The sequence below is a fragment of the Balaenoptera ricei genome, chromosome 11, assembly GCF_028023285.1.
Source record: "Balaenoptera ricei isolate mBalRic1 chromosome 11, mBalRic1.hap2, whole genome shotgun sequence".
NCBI lineage: Eukaryota > Metazoa > Chordata > Mammalia > Artiodactyla > Balaenopteridae > Balaenoptera > Balaenoptera ricei.
The window spans coordinates 104,617,089-104,633,781 of record NC_082649.1 but is presented as its reverse complement, the minus strand read 5'-3'; the positions used below and the strand labels follow the sequence as shown (position 1 = coordinate 104,633,781).

Below are 16,693 nucleotides of genomic sequence, written 5' to 3'. Positions count from 1 at the left end.
GAGCGGCAGGTGTCAGCAGCCCGGTGCGTGGTGGCATCACACGCTGAAGCAGACCTAAGTATTCCCAGCAATTCTGGGAACCGGCTCCCCTCCCTCGGAGGCCCCCGAGGGCCTGGGAGAGGGACGGCCTCCCCGCTGCAGAGACCTGAGACCGTCTTCCCATAGGGACCCACTTCTCTGTGAAGGGTGGGCCACAGCTGATGGTGGCCGCTGACGCCAACCTCTTCGTGTTTCCACAAATAACGTCTACCAGTCTCACTTGGTTTTATGCTACGTACTGAAACTTTTAAGGGGTATTCTCTGGAGCTGAGTTTGGCTCAAGGAAAGGAGAAACAGTACAAGCCCATCACGTTCCCACAGAACGCCTGCTCGCAGCAGGAGCAGAATTCCTTCCCTGGCTTCCACATCACGTGATGGGGATTGGGCCCCTGGGTGTTCCTCTGCCCCCACCAGTCCCTCCCAGCCCACCTGCACACTTCATACGGTCCACCTCCTGTCTCTCTCTAACTCAACGAAAGCACACAATTTTGTCCAAAGTTGCTAGAAATTATAAATACCTCTGAAATCTTCTACCAGTGCCTACATTGCGACGTGTACCTTTATCTTAAGCCGTCCATCAGCATCCTCAAATTAACGTCTTCCCGGAAAGCCGGAGCCCACAGCGGTCACGACAAGGGATGGGCCGCCCTGTCACCTGGAGGTCTCTTGTGTGTGGCCGACAGGGAAACTGCTGGACTTCCCAGAAAAAGTAAGAACTCGAGGGTTTTGAAGCATTTATTTGATTTCTCCACATGATCACAGCTATGGTTTTACATCAGTAGAGTCTGTTACTACTTACACACAGAACGCATAGGAAAACAAAAGCACTTCTTTCCTCCCCAAAGTTACATCGTGGGTGCCGGGCTTCCTGCGAGCGAGGTGGCCCTTGAGGTCTGAAGAGCCCGCATTCGAGACCTGGTTCTAAGTGTGTGAAACGACTCGAGGTGAATGACAGTGCCCCAGAGGAGATGGTCCCACACACGACCCTGGCATGACTGCAGGCGGGTCACACGGTGACGCCCCCCCCACCCCCCCTCGCTGTGCCCATTCACCACCCTCACCTCACGCCGATTCATTCTGCAACCCGCTTCCTGGATTATTGTTGTTGTATTGAAAATACTTACAAAAGGACTCGTTTTTCAGGCAGGAAGGGTGATGATATTTTACAACGGACCGTTAGATGCATGCTTACCTGTAGCGACATAGCTTCGTACGGTGCTGAGTCAACACCTAGGGTCATGTTTAACATCTGCTGTCTTTCCAGCTCATCTTAAAGAAAACCAAGAGGTTTCTGCTGCATGCAGGGCGAGATGGAAAAATCACTCTACCCGGGATGACTGAGGGTGTTTTTAAGCAACATGTGCACATCGTATTAGGATGAACTTTATTTTTACATTGTTGTGCAATCCATTCATAAACTTAAAAAAAAAAAAACAAACAACATGATTTAATTGTTGTCCCAGAAAAGATTTCTGTGATGGTACCAACTGCTTTCTCTAAGGGTCACCTGCTGAAATAATCTGTGACTTGAACAAAATGCCCCGCGTGTATCTTGACAGTGAGAAAGGATGACACACATCCCGGTGGTGCCCAGCCTCCCACCTCCTGTGCCAGGGGGTGAACCACAGGTGCCCACAGCTGCGACCCTGGGATGGGCTGGGATCCCGAGAGAGCAGTCTCAAGAAAGCTACCTGGGCCACAAGCTTTTCAGGAGCAGCTGCTTCCCAAACGAGTCTGGGGCAGCCTGGTTCCGGCCTCCTCCAGGGAACGGTGTACCTTTTGGGAACACTTATTCCATGACAAGTTTGGAAACGAAACACAAAGACTGATGAAACCTCACTGACCAGAACCCAATCCAGCAGGAAGTTGGAAACACGGGGAGAGACTTCCCCCACCTTCAGGGACCCAGCCCGGTGACAGCCTGGAGGTGAGGGTCCCGAATGGCCTGCAGAGAGAGGGCACCCTCCCCGCCGGCTCTACCCAGCTTGGCTCTGTTTCCATCAGTGACTGCCCTTCGGAAAGGGCGACCTGGGGTCAATCAGCCTGCCTGCATCTTTTCTGGAACAACCTGGAGTTTACAGTTAGATCCTACGATTGGTACAGAGGGTGAAGAAAAGCCGACATACTTAATATGTTATCACTTTACTTCAACTATTTGTCAACAGGAACACTGAGAGAGTTTGCAAATACACAGAACACAAAGTGTGGCCTCGTGCCCGACGCCAGAGGACATGCAGTACAATTCGAATGTTCCTTGTCATCACAACGCCCTTTACACCACAAGACAGAGAACGCCTCGGGAGCGGGACTCTGGAGGGAAACCAAGGAGTTTCGGGGTCCGCGGAACTGGGGAGCCTCCCACCAGCCCGGCCTGGACCACATCAGACACGCCCGTGCTTTTCATTTCTCTCTTTCTGAGCAGATGAGAGAGAAGGATGACACGGATGGGAAGGTAAAGGCGGGCAGGTTAAAGTCACACTTCTTTCAAAAAAGGAAAAAAAAAAAAAAAAAAAGCTAAACTCTAGATTGCTGTACTTGCTCTCTATGGAGATTAACAAAGTGCTCGGTTTGCAGATTTGCTGGTTTGGTGACCTGGATGATGCGACAAAGGGGGCGGTGGGCGGGCAGAGCCCCGCGCCCGCCGAGTCCCGCGCCAGCTTCGCCCTTTCTGGAAGAGCTCCCTGCCCGGCAGGTGCCGGGGGCGATCCTCGGGTCCACGGCTTAGGAGTACAGCACTGGCGGCTGCAGTGGCTCGAAGGGCTGAAACTACAAAGTACGTCCCGTGGGTGACTCAGGCACAGAACCGGGCGCGTGCGGCGCCAGCCCCGGGGGAGCGGATGGTGTCACCACAACATGGAAGCGACAAGAGCACAGCGGAGAGTCGTGATGCCCCGGCAGCCGCCTGACCGTGAGGAGGCGGCGGGGCCGCACTGGCGGGGCCGGGCACTCGTCGGCCGGGGTCAGATGGGCCACGGTGATGACACGGGGGTCGCGCTAGCACACGGCCACATGGAATCACGATGATCACGGCCACCACTCAGAAAACAAAACGGGAAACACACACACCGCCCTGGGTCACTAAACGCTAAGAGCAGCCTTCGGGTTCCGGGGCGTCCGCCTGCTGCGGTTGGAGACAGGATGAGGGAGCTATGGTGCTGGGGACACAGGATGAGTTGGTCGTTTTCATGTTGGAGATGAATACCTCTGCCGTGTATGGGGCCCCCCGCAGAGGGCTCTGAATGAGTGTGCATTAAATCAAATGCATACAAAAGAAACATGGATCATGGAAATTCACAGTTATTGCAGCCATTAAAGTGTCTAAGAATCTGTAACCAATGGTCCAAGGCAACCAGTTCTTAACTAGCTGTCTCGAGTTGCTACTGTAGAGTTTACTGCATTTTATCTATTTGCTTACCTGAAATAACAGAGCAGTTATAATACTGATTACTTATGATAGTCTTCTGTTAATAAAATAAGGATTTATACAAAGCAATTCGGACTTTTAAAACAGTTAGATGCTATGTTACTTGGCACAGTTAGTAATGATCGTGTAAAGATTTCCGCCAGTCCTAGGGGGGCTTCTCTTCTTTTTTATGAAAATACGGAAGAATATGAATTTTGTCCCTAGCATTTAAGTTTTTGGTCTACCCTCTCACACGTTTGTCTAAGGTACTGTCTTTCCTATCAGGTAAGTGGAGCTCCTTGTAAAGTCTATATTGCTAATTTCGTGGACTGAAACGTTTGCCTTTCACACACAAATACTACCTATACAGTATATATATATATATATTTATATATTTATATATTTATATTATATAAAGTTTACTTACGTATTTTCATCAACCATATCAGGTCTACTTAATTTTTGCCCATTGTCAATAAAAGAGCAATAATGCAGCAAGTTTTGGGTTTTTTGTTTGGTTCTGTCTCTGGTTTTTTGTGTCGTCTCTTCTTTTCCTAGGCTGGGTTCTCATCTGCGTGTACAGTGAGGGAGCAGAGAGCTGAGGGCTACAGGTGGGGGATCAGGGCGGGGAGCTCGACATCTACTTGGCCGGCGGCACCGTTTCAGGGCTGATGGTGGCCGAGGCCCACCTCCCGGGCTGAGGTGGATGGAGCCTGGGGCGCCACTGCTAAATGAAACTGGGGGGGGGCGGTTTGTTCCCTGTGACAGAAGCCCCGGGGCTTGGGGGCTCCATCCGGGCCGGGAGCAAACGGGGAGGTGGAAGCAGGAAGTGCCCTGGGTCTGGTCTGGGGCTGCCGCCCCGGGTGCGCCTGTGTGGTGTGCACTTGCTCGGGGCCCGGGACCCCCCCAGGCTGTCTACACAATCGTGCTGATGCCGCTGGGTTTGGCCTTGCTGCTGGGGAGGGGCGGCGGGGCAGGGGGCTGCCCGTGGTGGTGCACGGCGTGGCCCACGTGGCCCGGGTGGCCGGCGTGGGCCGAGGGCAGCGGCGGGTGGCTGTGGGCATGGGCCCCGTAGGCGGGCTGCCCCCCATGGGGGCCGTGGTGGTACTGGTGTGTGTGCTGGATGTGCTGGGGCGGGTGGTAGTGGTGGTGGTGATGGTAGGGGGGCGGGTTCTGTTGGAGGGGGCAGTACTGGCCGTGGTGCCCGTGCACTGGGGCCTGCAAGGGGCCCTCCGCGGGCCCCTGGGGGTGGCCGGGCGAGGGATGAGGCGCGTGGGGGGGCGGCTGGGGAGGGGCTGGGGGCAAGTGGGCCTGGGGAGGGGGCTTCCCTCTCTTACTCCCAAATAAGGAGCCCAGGAGGGAGGAGGAGTTGGGCATGGCCTGGTGTGGGCGAGATGGACAGTCTCGTGTTGATGTAGCTCTCCGGCGCATGTGAGGACTGCTAATGATGGACCCCTAAAAAGGAAATTCATAGAAACCAAAATTAAAAGAGCTTAGAGCACTTACATCAGAATGATTCTTAAGAAATGTCAAAAAAAAGTTCACCCACTGACTGCTAAGCCTTAGTTCAACTCGGTAGCCGCAGAGGCCGGGCCGTGTAAGGCTGGACTCAGGCGCCACCTCCGGACACTACCGTGCAGGTCGGCTGGAGGGGCCGGGAGGGGGTCTTTGGGGAGAAAGGTCGGTTGGGGGCGGGGGATGCAGCCGCGGCGGGTCAAGGTTGACCTCTGCTCTTGGCCTGATGAGCACCTCGTTGCCGGAGGCGGCCGGAGCTTCCAGATCAGAACCGTGTGTCTGCGGGTGTGTGTAAGCGGCGTGTGCTGGGTAGGGCGGGGCGGGCGGGCGGGCCGCGTGCAGGGGAAGGGCCGGTCCTGCCCTAAGCTCTCCTGGGTCCTCTCAACGTCCGAGGGCGTGTGCTCTGCCTGTGCCGGTCCCCAGGTTTCTGGGGAGGTGGCGAGGGGGACAAGAGGGGCTGGGGAAGCCCCGTCCTGGGGGTGGGCACCGCCTAGGCATTTCACTGCGGCTACTACTGCAAACCAAACACGGGAAAAGAAGGAAACAGAAAGGTCTGCAAGCTGAGGTTAGATGTGAACAGGAATATCGAGATGGCTGGAGGATGAATGAAATCTCATGAAATCCACACTGAATTCCTCTTGCTCTCATGGCTCTCCTCCCCCGAGCTAGCTGAGCAATTCCGTGGTGCCCTGACTGCAGACACACAGCAATCGAACCTCCAGGAGGGAAGCGATGGGGATGGCGGAGCATGGAAGTCCCGAGGTGGCAGAACCCGCCAGCGCGGGGCGGGGGAGGGCGCCTGGCGGCCGCCGCCTCCGGCCGGGGATGAGCAGGAAGCCGGGAGGTGGACCATGCTGGGACCGCGGGGATGGCTTAGGTGGAGACTAAACCACAACACCCAGACCCACCCCCTCCGCTGCAGCCCAGACAAGCGGTGAGGGGCACGGGAACGCCAGGCGGGCGGCATGCACGGACGAGGCGGGCGGGGGGTCTGAGCCTCTGTGCAGAAGGGGAGGAGGAGCAAAACAGAAAGACACCAGGAGGCGACACACGACAGCCAGCTGGACGGGGGCTTCCGACTTACTTCCACATTGCTCTCTAGCGATCCCGCACTGCTGCGACGCCCTCGCTTCCCTGCCCAGAACATGCAATACCACAGGTTAGACGCGACACGGGGCCGGGCGCTGCCGCCGGATGGCCCGGGGGAGCCGGTGGCAGGGCAGTAATGAGTTAACAAGACAACGGGGTTCTTAAAAAGCAAAAAAAAAAAAAAAAAAAAAAAATCTTTTTCAACCAGCCCAACTTTAACCCCCTCTCCTGGACCGGGAGCCTGGGGGGAGGAGCCTCCGGGGGGCTGGGGTGGGCGCACAGGCCCGGCTGCCCCCGAGCTCCAGGGGGCCTCAGCTGCCTGCCAGCGGGGATGGGCAAGGGCAGCTCCTCCCACAGCTAGGACGAGCCAAGCGTGGTCCTGCCCGGCCTGACCTGCGGTGGATTTCACATACGTATGTATGGCGCACGCACACGCACACACGTCTGCCTCCCCGGCTGCTGGGGGGCCTGACGGTGAGGAGACTAAACTCCACGTCCTCTTTCTCCCGGTGGAGCAGGGGGGCCGCACCCTGGGCCCGTGTTTGGTTTGTGCAGTGTCTGGCCAGGGACAGGGACGCTGGGACTTCCTCCCAGCGCAGGGCCTGGAGTCCTCTGTGGGCACGGCCCGCTGGGACGCCACACACGTTCCCCAGGCGTGAGCCCTCGCTGCCAACGCCTCTGCGTCCCCCGCACGTGGCACGTAGCAGGCACGCAACCTGTGTTGGCTGTGCCAGAGGAGACTGAGTCTGCCTCTTGGTTCTGGATGTCCAGCGACCGCCCTGGCCCCCGCCGGTCCCGGTCCCCCGGGCGACTTCTCCAGGCATGTCTGCAGGACACCGAGACTGAGGCAGAGAAGGGGCTCCAAGACGGCTTCCAGCTTCCACCTGTGCCGGCCTGGCAAGCCCCATGGGGCGGGACAGGTGTCTCTCTGTCCCCACCAGCAGGAGACGGAAGCTCTGGCCGACGGACTGACCGGCTCAATCCCCCCAGTGAGCACGTTCACGCCGCGTCCGCCCGTCCCCCTGAGGCGGGAAATCTTGGCCACGCTGCCTTCTGAGCTGGACCCGGGCCGGACCCAGGAGCCTGGAGGATGGAAGGCGTTGCCTCGTGCTACCCTGTGGCCCACACCCCGACCCGCGCTGGGTGGAGAGGGCATGTCTGGACCCTTCGGGCCTCATGGTGGCAGCTGCGCGGGCCTGGGCTCACAACGGCAGGCTCAGGCGAGCTCCGGTGCCCTTGCCTTGCCTGCTGACCCCCAAACCTGAGTTCCAGCTGGGAGCCTGGGGTCCACCGAAGGCCGTGCTGGACCCTGGCCTCAGAGCCCGCTCGGAACTGCGCCGCACAGCGGATGAGGTTGCTGAAGATCATGGACCACCAGGCGGGGACTGGCCCTCGTTCCCAGCTGAAAATGACCTTTCCCTTCCTCACCTTTCCGCCGGTGTGAGAAGAGTGGTGACCTTTCCTTCCTGCCTTCTGTCCCAACAGGTGGCCCAGGGACATGGAACAGAATTAGAGCCCAGCCTCCAGAGGGGGCCCTGCAGCTGGAGGGGTGACCCTACCTGGCACGCCGCCCACTCTTTGCCTCAGTTTCCACATCTGTCCACTAGGCACGGCCCCCGCTCCCTGCGCTGGCTATGCTCAGACCTCTGCTGTCCTTGGAGCGTCTCAATCTGCTCTCTAGCCCCTCTAAGGCTGGGGACACTCCTCTAAGGACTAGGGACAGAGAGGGAGGACAGAGGCCCCGCCGGGCCAGCAGCACCCTCCAGCTGGCCTGCTTCTCCCAACAGGACTGGGCCAGGCCCGGGGCTGGGGGCTGCGGCTTCATACGCTGCCCCCGCTGGAGCTGAACAGCCCCTCTCCTGCCCACCGTGGGCCAAGACTCAGGGGAGCTCTAACTTGGATGTCTTGGAGCGATTCTGAGTTTCTCAGACTTCACCTTTTCAACTTCTCAAGTCAGCAGGAGATACGGGATGTCCCCGCAGGAGTCCTGCACTCCAGTCCCGGGCACACCCGCGGACACCTGCCCACGGCAGACGGACGTGTGTGCGTCTGCACACGTGCACACCACCTACTGACGAAGGAGGAGCCGGGACAGCTGCTCCCACTCACGTATCCCCACCACTCCTTCCTTGCCTGCCCTGTTTTGGGGTCCCCCCCCCAACCATCTCCGGATCCTGCACAAGCCTCAGGTGAGCCCTGCCCCAGCCGGCACCTCTCGAGGGCCAGAGCAGGCCCTGCCAGCCCGGCCACGGACAGCTTGGGAGCCGCATCCAGACGGGGCGCCCGGCGAGGCTCTTCCCAGCCTTCCTGGCTTCTCGGCGTTGGGACAGCAGGCAGACAGGGCTCTGCCCGAGGTCTCGCGCCGTGGCCCTAGCAACGCTGAGGGTGACAACAGCCAGCACACGGGCCAGGCCCCACCCCCAGTGCTCTGTGGGTACTGACTCTCACAGATCCTGGAGGGCAGCGCTAGGCCCACCTGCATCTGGGGAACCCAAGCCCAGAGGTGCAACTCGACCAGGGCCCGGAGCCAAAGACCCCAGAATCGGCGTGCTGTGCGGCCCTCTGATGGGCTCTGCTTGGGAAGCCACCCCGAGCGTGGCCCCCACCCCAGGAGAGGCAGCCGCTGGCCCACTGGCCGCTACACGTGCGGAGTGCCCATCATGGGACAGCAGGGGCTGCTCTGGAAACTGGCCGCCAGGAGCCACCAGCTCTTCCCCAACAGGTGCAGGACATGGCAGGTTTCCAGCTGCGCCCCGGGAGATGTCCTCTCCGTGGGGACCGGTGCTGGGCAGCTCGGCTGGCGAGGGGCTGAGGGCCTCGGGGTCCGTGGACGGGGTCCACTGTGACTTGACTGATCTGTGGCAGGAGCTAAGGCCCAGTCACACCCGTGTCGGAGGTCCCTGTGGGTCCTTGATCTCAGGCTGGCAGGGCTCTGGTGCCACTGAAACGAGCAGGGGGCCCAGCTGAAGGAAGACCACGCGGAGACACGGGACGAGGCCTCGCAGCTCAGCGGGGAGCCGGGCTGGGGGTCAGGCCCGTCCCCCTGCCTCTTGGGAAGTCTGCCGCCCGGTTCCTCCTGGGCTGTCAAACCACGACTGCCTCCCAGGTCCCCGGGGTTCGCGCCGGGCCGAAGGCACATCCCCGGGTGCTGCCTCCTGGAGGGACGTGTGGTCGCAGGTCTGGGGCAGCTGCTCTGGGAACGATGACAAGCCGGCTGCTGGGCGTCACTATCCCGAGGGGAGAGGCCTCACCTCTTCCCGACAAGCCCATCTCGGCCGGGGCACGGCGGGTGCGGGAGAGCTTCGCCCCGACCTAGTCCAGCACATAGGGGCACGTCTCCGGCGTCTTCCGGCAGGCAGCTGGCGCCGGCCCGTCTTCCTCTGGAGGTCGCCGGGGGCCTGTCCCAGTCTGGGGCTTTGGCGGTCACCAGGACTCAAACACCCACCTTACCGCCCCTCTCACCTTCGGTGCAGGGGGCGCTTTCCCGGGGCTTCTCTTCGCGGTGGTTTAGGACCCGAGAGGACTCGCTCCCTGGAGTCCTTCTCGGCTCAGAATCCCCAGACAAAAATGGCAACGGTAACGATAAACAGAAATCAGCCAGACCTTGGAGCTCCGCCCTTCTCATGGCCATGCACCCGGGCACACGGCTCTGTCTGGCCCCCAAGCAGAGAGTGGAGAGCTGAGGCCCTGATCACCGGGAGCTGGAGGGGCCGTAGCCGGCTGCGCTGAGGCCACTGCTACCCGAGGGGGCTGGACAGGACCCAGAGAGGCCAGAACCTGCCCCACTGCACAAACTTAAACACGGGCCCTGGGCCCCCAAGCCTGCAGAGGCCCCGAGCAGTCTGGTTATGATTAGCTGGGTGTAACAAGCCACAGGGAAAACCAGCGGTTCTCAACCACAGCAATTCTGCCAGCCAGGGGTGGTACTTCTCCCCCAGAGGGCACCTGGCAATTTGGGGGGACATTACTGGCTGTCATGACTGGGGGGTGTTACTGGCGTCTGGTGGGCAGAGGCCAGGAGTGCTCTGGCACAAGACGTCAACAGAGCCGGGGTTGAGAAGCCCTGCTTGACTCTCACGCTGGCCATGCAATTCGGATTTTCACTATGGAAAAAAAAAAAAAATGACGAGACAGAAACAAAGAAAAAAATCCAACTCAAAAAAAAAAAAAGAAAAACATTTCTGGGAAATGAGTAAGCTGAAGGGAGGGATGGGGTCATCAGCAGGCTCTGTACGGGGGCCCAGCGCTGGTCAAGCGGTGATGCCTGAGGCCGGTGGGGTGGGCGAGGCCCTGGTGGGGAGGGGTCCGCTGGGCCCTGGAGAGGAGGAGGCTGGTCTCAGCCTGAGAGGGTCTTCGCCAGCAGAGCCGCGGTTACGTCAGGCTCCTGCGGCTGGGGCAGCTGGGGCCTCGGGGTGGGAGCCTGGGGTCCTGGCACAGCCACGTGCCCCCGTGTCCGGCTCCCTCCGCTGCGCCGCAGCCCCTGAGCTCCCTCATGGGAGAAGCTGCCTGGCTGGACACGCCTAGTGGGGGGCTGAAGAGCCGCTGGCGTGCATCGCCTCACCCCGTGGCTCCTCCGACCGACCGCGCTGGCAGGCAAAGCAGGCTGCAGCAGCGCTCACCTCCCGCCTCCCCGCCCCAGCCGAGGTCAGGCAGGGCCGCCGGCAGAAGCTCCCTGCTCGCTGATGCCCCACACACAGCCCCCGCCCCAGGAACCCTGGGCGGCTCGAGGGGTGCTGCTTGCTTGCACGCTAAGAGGCTGGCAGCGAATCAGACGCACACAGGAACAAAGAAACAACAACGACAATCACATTTCCGCCAGGGCTTTCCCCTGACGTCCCAGGGCCAGGCGTGGCCGCGTCTCTGGGCTGGACGGAGGCCCGGGTTTCCCAGGAAGGGAGACCTCTGTGCGGAAAGCAAGACCGGGGACAGTGGGAGACGGGGTCCCAGACACAGTGTCAAGGGCTTCACTCCATCTCATTCATCAGCATGAAGCACAGGGGACGGGGCAGCACAGAGTACAGGGGACACACCCGTCAGCGGGGCCGACTCACTCTGCGTGAGAGCAAATTTCAGAAAACAAATAAAAGAATAAAATAAATAAGCAAGGGAGACCAGGGGTAACCTCCCGGCTGTCCTGCCTTTGACCATTCGGCCCCGTCTCCTTTGGCCTTTGGGGGACGCCCTCTCCGCGTGGCCACATGCTGCTGTGGTTTGGGGACGGCCACCCAAGTGAGCTCCGTCCGAGCCCCTCCACCGTCCGAGCCTCCAACACAGCCCCTTCCGGCCGACGCAAGCCCCGCCGGCCACGGGCGGCCGAGTCCCGCGTGCGCTGGGTAGGGGGCGGTCCTGGGCCCAGCTCTTACCCGCTTCTGAGAGGTCGCGCAGGGAGCTGCTGAGGGCGCTGCGCTTGAGGCCCTCGCCGCTGGCGTAGCTGTCGTCCAGGCAGGCCCGGCTCAGGGTCCCGCCGCCCGGCTCCTTCTTGAGGCTGGAGCACTGGGACATGCTGGGCCGCACGACGCCCTTCTGCTTCTCGAGCTCCGCTGGAACAGAGGCCGAGGGACCCAGTGAGGGGAGCGTGGCCCCCAGCCAAGGGTGGCTTGGGGAGGGCAAGGGGCTGGGCCCCCCCGGAGAGCAACGCAGAGGACTCGGGGGGGCCTCTGCTCAGGGTGGCACCGGGCTGAGCCACCACCTCCCTGGAAGGGGGCAAGTGAGGGGCAAGGCCGTCTGGGAAAGAGCAGAAGCGACGGCACCTGCGACCAAAGGGGCCGAAATGAGACCCCAGAAAGGAGGCTGGAGAGACCAGAGTGCCCGAGGTCTGCAGGAAGGTCAGTCACTTTCCTAGGAGGCGGATTTGCGCAGGTCTGGAGAGGAGTTAACCCGGCCTGGCTGTGGATGGAGGCCAGGGGTTGGGGCACCCATGTGCCTCCAGGAAGCAGGCTTAGAGCCAGGAGAAGCAGGGGTATCATCGGCTTTAACGAAAACCAGGGGATGGCCCCAGCCGTGACCCCTCCGGGTGGTCGGGCGCAGAAGACACAAATACCAACCACGCTCAAGTGCAAAGGGCTCAGGTCCAGGGCTCTGGACATGGGGTGACCAGGGTCCCGAGAGGCCTGCCCTCAGGGCACACGATGTAGTTCCTCGGGCAGGACAGGCCTGGGCCTTGGAAGCCCGGCTCCCACCCAGAGACCCCTGCCCACCCCTCCTTCCTCTGTGCCGCCTCCCATGACCTGGGCGGGTGGGCTGCCTGGTCACGTGGCCGTGGGAAGGCCAGAAGAGGCCGAGGGCATCTCACCTCTGGGCTCACAGAGTCCCTGCACCCTGACCTCTCACCACAGTTATTCAAGCCTTGTTTGGGGGGTCTGGCTATCCTCAAACTACCAGGTGAGGAAGGAAGGCCCAAGCCCCAGAGAGCCCAGCTCCCGGGAGGGGAAAACAAGCCATTGGAGGGATGAGGAGGAAAGGTCACAGGCCACAGGGTCAGGATGGAGAGCCCGCGGGTGAGATGAACAAAAAACCATGCCAGAGGCCAGTTAGCAGGGGGAAGAAACAGAAAACAAAAATGCATGAAAATACATCTTGTAAACATGACAGAAAAAGTAAGGTTTCACGCATGATACCAAAACAAAGAACATTAGTGCAAACTAAACGTGTGTGGATTGCACCGCACGGCAGATTCCAGGCTGTGCTGACCAGGCGTCCCGCCCACCCGCTCGGGACCAGGTGCTGAGGCCCTGAAGGTCACAGCTCAAAAAGAGGTCAGTTCTTAGCTCAAGGCCCTGGCCCCCAGCCACCAGGACCTTGAGAGAACAGCTTCTGACTTCCCCAAGATGGGAGGCAACGCCTGCACCCAGCAGGCCCCCCGCCGGGCATCCGTGACTTACTCTCTATCCTGTGCTTTTCCATCTCCTGCACCTCCGCGATGGACTCCCGCAGGTCATCGGTGAATTTCTTCCGGTCTTGAGGATTGGGGGCGTTAAAGTTTATTAGCACTTTGATGTCTGCTCCGGGGACGGCGGATGTGAGCCGGATGCCGTTGGGGTAATCTGCAGAAGAGGAGGAGTGCGCGGGCCTCAGGGCGGGCTCTGCCACCTCCCTTCTGGCTGGCAAAGTACCAGCGGGTCTCCATTTAGCCGGGGCGTGGGAGCACGCCGAGGCCAGGCTCCCAGAGGACGCATCCCTCCAGGGAGGAAAGGCTTCACGGTGCAGCCCGGACAGACCACCAGGCAGTCTCCGGCTCCTGACCTGGGTCTGTGTTGCTCTGTGTTCAAGTCGAGGGCAGATCCGACTGATCTGAGGCAAAGCCAGGCCCCTCGTTCTTCCCCACCGGAAGGGCGTGGAGCCTGGACTCTTTAGGGTCAGGATCCTTGGTCACTCGGCCAGGCGCCGAGCCTGGGAGGAGGGGGAGGTCGTGTCCCCTCTCGGGGACAGTCTTAACCAGTCACTTCGGACTCTTCTGTCCTCTCCCGACTGGTCTCCAGGCCCCCAGCTCCCTTGGGGTACACTGTGGGCACCCCACACCCAACAGTCTTCTGCTCAGACCGGCCCGATGCCTCCTCCGTGCTCTCGGGGTCTCTGGGGCTTTGGTGTCCCGGCAGCCTCTCTCCTCAGTGGGAATCAAGCATCCACCACTGAGTGTGTGAAGGTTCTTGGCCCAAACACCAATCCCACCGTGGTTCAGACCTGGGTCAGGGCTGGGACCTCAAACGCCTAGAGGCCTGAGCGGGTTTCCTAAATGCAGGAAGCGGGCAGGGTAAGACTGCGGCTGCAGAGTCTCGGGGGGGTGTGCAGCCCGCTACTGCCTGCCATCCGCCCAAACCTAGCTTTACAAGACGAGCCACAGATACCTGAATCTTATGGGAAGATGTTAGTATGAGCTCAACGAATTTAAAATAAAGTTCAAACGTAACATAACTGAGCTGCGACCGACCAGGGGCTGCCAGTTTGAGACCCCGGGTGCGAGGCATGTCCTACAGAAGGTCAGGGTCGGCTCTCGCTAGCACCGCGTCCAGGGCCGAGGGCTGAGCCCTGGGAACCTGAAAGTGGTCTGGGCGTGGCCTCTGCCTGAGGACTCGGTCTGCTCGGGCCGCTGCTGGGTGGTCACTACCACCGCCACCCCTTCCAAGAGGGGCCTGCCGGTCAGTGCGCGTGGCACCAGCCTCCCTGGTGCTGCCTGGGAGAAGCCAAGGCAAGGCCGCCTCCTGCCACGGGGTGCGGGCCACGTGTGGACGGGCCCCGGGACTCACTCACACTGGTTCTCGAAGAGTAGGACCTGCATGCCGTACAGGGAGAAGGACTGTCGGAAGCTGTACGTCACCGAGTTCTTCTTCTTCTGGAAGATCTTGGTGACCTGGGGGCAGCCAGAGACAGAGGCTGAGCCACTGGGCCCGAGCGGCCGGGAGCAGCCCTGGGCGCTCAGGATTCTAAGTGGGCCCACAGTTCGAGTTCTCCTGGGTGAGGACCCTCCTGCGGTTCCAAGGTCAGGAGGCCCCCGGGGCGGGGGAGGGCCTATACAGGGAGGGACACTCACGCCCGCCATCCCCATGCACGGCCCAAAGGCACCGTGAAACCCTCTGAGAGATGAGCTCTACAGAGAAGGACACTGAGGCCAGAGGTCTGAAACGACCTGCTCAAGGTCAGGAACTCTTAAAGGACTAGAACCCACACATCTAGATTCCAGCCTCAGGAAGCCGAGGAGAGCAGCTGGTCCTCAGTCAGGTGGGGAAAGGGGATAGGGTCTTGGGCAAGAAGGGGGCCTGCAGGAGGCAAGAGCTCCAAAGGGCACGCCCCCTGCTCCCTGCGGGAACATCTTTATCTCCCTGGCTCACATCTGTGCTACCTGTTTTGGGGCAAGAGCTCAACTTCCCTTTGGGGAGCCCATCTCTGCCATGTTCAGCCCATTAGTCCTGGGGCTGAGACCCAGGCCAGCGAGACAGCACCGCACCCGCCTGGCCCCAGGGACGGGCTTGGGCAGCAGCGAGACCTCTGCTCAGAGTCTCGGGAAGAGGATCCCCCGGCGGCCGAGGGGACAGGATTAGGCCTGGACCCGCGGAGGCTGACTTTCCCTTCCTGGATGAGCCCGCCTGGGGTGGGAGCCCAGGCGGCTGACACCGGGAGCAGCCGGGGCCACTCTCCCAAGCCGCTCTGGGGTCTGCACACCCAGCCCCTCCCCGTGGGGACCACGTACCACCAGGAGGTCATTGAACAGGAAGATTTCTCGCTGGTGCAGCCCCAGCTTCTGGGGCTTGTTTGGGTCTGGAACCTCGAAGAGCCGGCAGTAGCAGACCAGGCGCCGGTGCGGCAGCGACAGCACCTGTGTGGAGGGGCGGCGTCAGCTCCACGCACCCGCGGGGACGAGGGACTCCCCCACCCTGCCCTCGCTCGGGCCTCCGGAGGCCCCCGCTCCAGGGAGACCGCCCTCCGACTCCTCTCAGCCCTGGGCTCGTGGAGCCCCCGCCCGGGAGCCACGCGTATCTTCTGAGCCCCCAAAGCACCCGCCACGTGCGCCCCGAGCCACACACACAGGAGGCTGCAGAGCCCGGGCCTCCCCGCCCCCAGGCCCTCCCTCCTGAAGGCTCTCAGCCCCGACAGCTGGGTCTGGGGGAGCCGTGCGGGGTCCCGAGCCAGCAGTCACCACCTCGAGGGGCTGGTCCCTGCCCTCCGCACACGCGGCCGTGGGCACACACGGCCCTGCGTGGGGCTGCTCTCCAGGCCCGAGCTCAGCAACCCGCAGGTGAGAGGGAGGGGACGCGGGCCCAGCCTGGTGCCCTCAGGGGGCAGCGTTGTCCGCAGCAGAGTGTGAGCGAGAAAGGTGGGCAGGACGCAGGTCTGGGGAGGTGGGCGAGGGCAGGTCACGGGAGTGCCGGGGGTCTCGGGCCCTCTGCAGGGGCAGCTGACCCGGCTGCTGCGGGGGTAAGAAGCAGACCACATGACGGCCAGAAGGCACACTACTGCCAGCCCCGGCAGCGAAAGGGACGTGGGAGGCACAGCATGGGCTGGGTGGGGACGGGGAGGCCTCAACGCCACACCAAGGTCATCTGTTCAGGCAAAGGGTCTCGGGGCCGAGGGACAAGCGGCATCTCTGAGCTCAACCGGGCCCAGATGAGACAGGAGGGGACCAGCTGCTCTGGGCCTGACAGCACAACCCTCCCGCATGCTCGCAGAGATCTGAGGCGGAGATAACTGTGAAAATCAAATTTCTTATGGCTCCGGAAATTAACTCATGCAGCCAGAACTGTGGGTCTGGGAGCCGCGAGCCGCGGGGGAGTGGGGATCACGGAAGGCGAAAGCCGAGGCGAACTCACACAGCCGAGTCCGTGGTGCAGGGATCCAATCTACGGGGGGAGCAGTGAACAGACAACAAGAGATGTTCAGGTTCCAAGTACACACCTGGGCCCTGACGGAGACCCCGGGGTGACGCCCCGCCCCCAGCGCCTCCCAGGGTGCCCCCAGCGGTCTCTGACGGGGAGCCCAGGCCGCCAGAGAGCCACTGCACAGCCCCGGCCATTGGTTCATCAAGAGCCTCAGACTCTCGTCAAAGGGGACCCAGAGAGAAGGGCTGTTACTCCCTTAAAAAGCCCCAAACCTGACATAATTCACCAACCCCACCTGGAAGGGAACAGGTTCCAAAGGCACTGCGGCTACTGGCCG

General features: G+C 61.3%; 1 protein-coding gene across 10 annotated transcripts in view; it reads right to left on the bottom strand.

Moving 5' to 3' along the window:
• Positions 1-759: 759 nt before the first annotated feature.
• The window catches only part of IQSEC1 (IQ motif and Sec7 domain ArfGEF 1), a 334,212-nt gene continuing 318,278 nt past the window's right edge, over positions 760-16,693 (bottom strand). For 4 of the 10 annotated variants that reach the window (XM_059940480.1, XM_059940483.1, XM_059940478.1 and 1 more), the window contains 8 exons: positions 16,348-16,377; positions 15,231-15,356; positions 14,294-14,393; positions 12,928-13,089; positions 11,410-11,586; positions 6,042-6,091; positions 3,870-4,897; positions 2,756-2,805 (listed from right to left, as the gene is read on the bottom strand). In XM_059940480.1, the coding sequence (XP_059796463.1) occupies positions 4,358-4,897; positions 6,042-6,091; positions 11,410-11,586; positions 12,928-13,089; positions 14,294-14,393; positions 15,231-15,356; positions 16,348-16,377 (1,185 nt within the window). In that variant the 3' untranslated portion in view covers positions 2,756-2,805; positions 3,870-4,357. The other 6 variants (XM_059940474.1, XM_059940475.1, XM_059940477.1 and 3 more) reach the window with 6 other exon arrangements.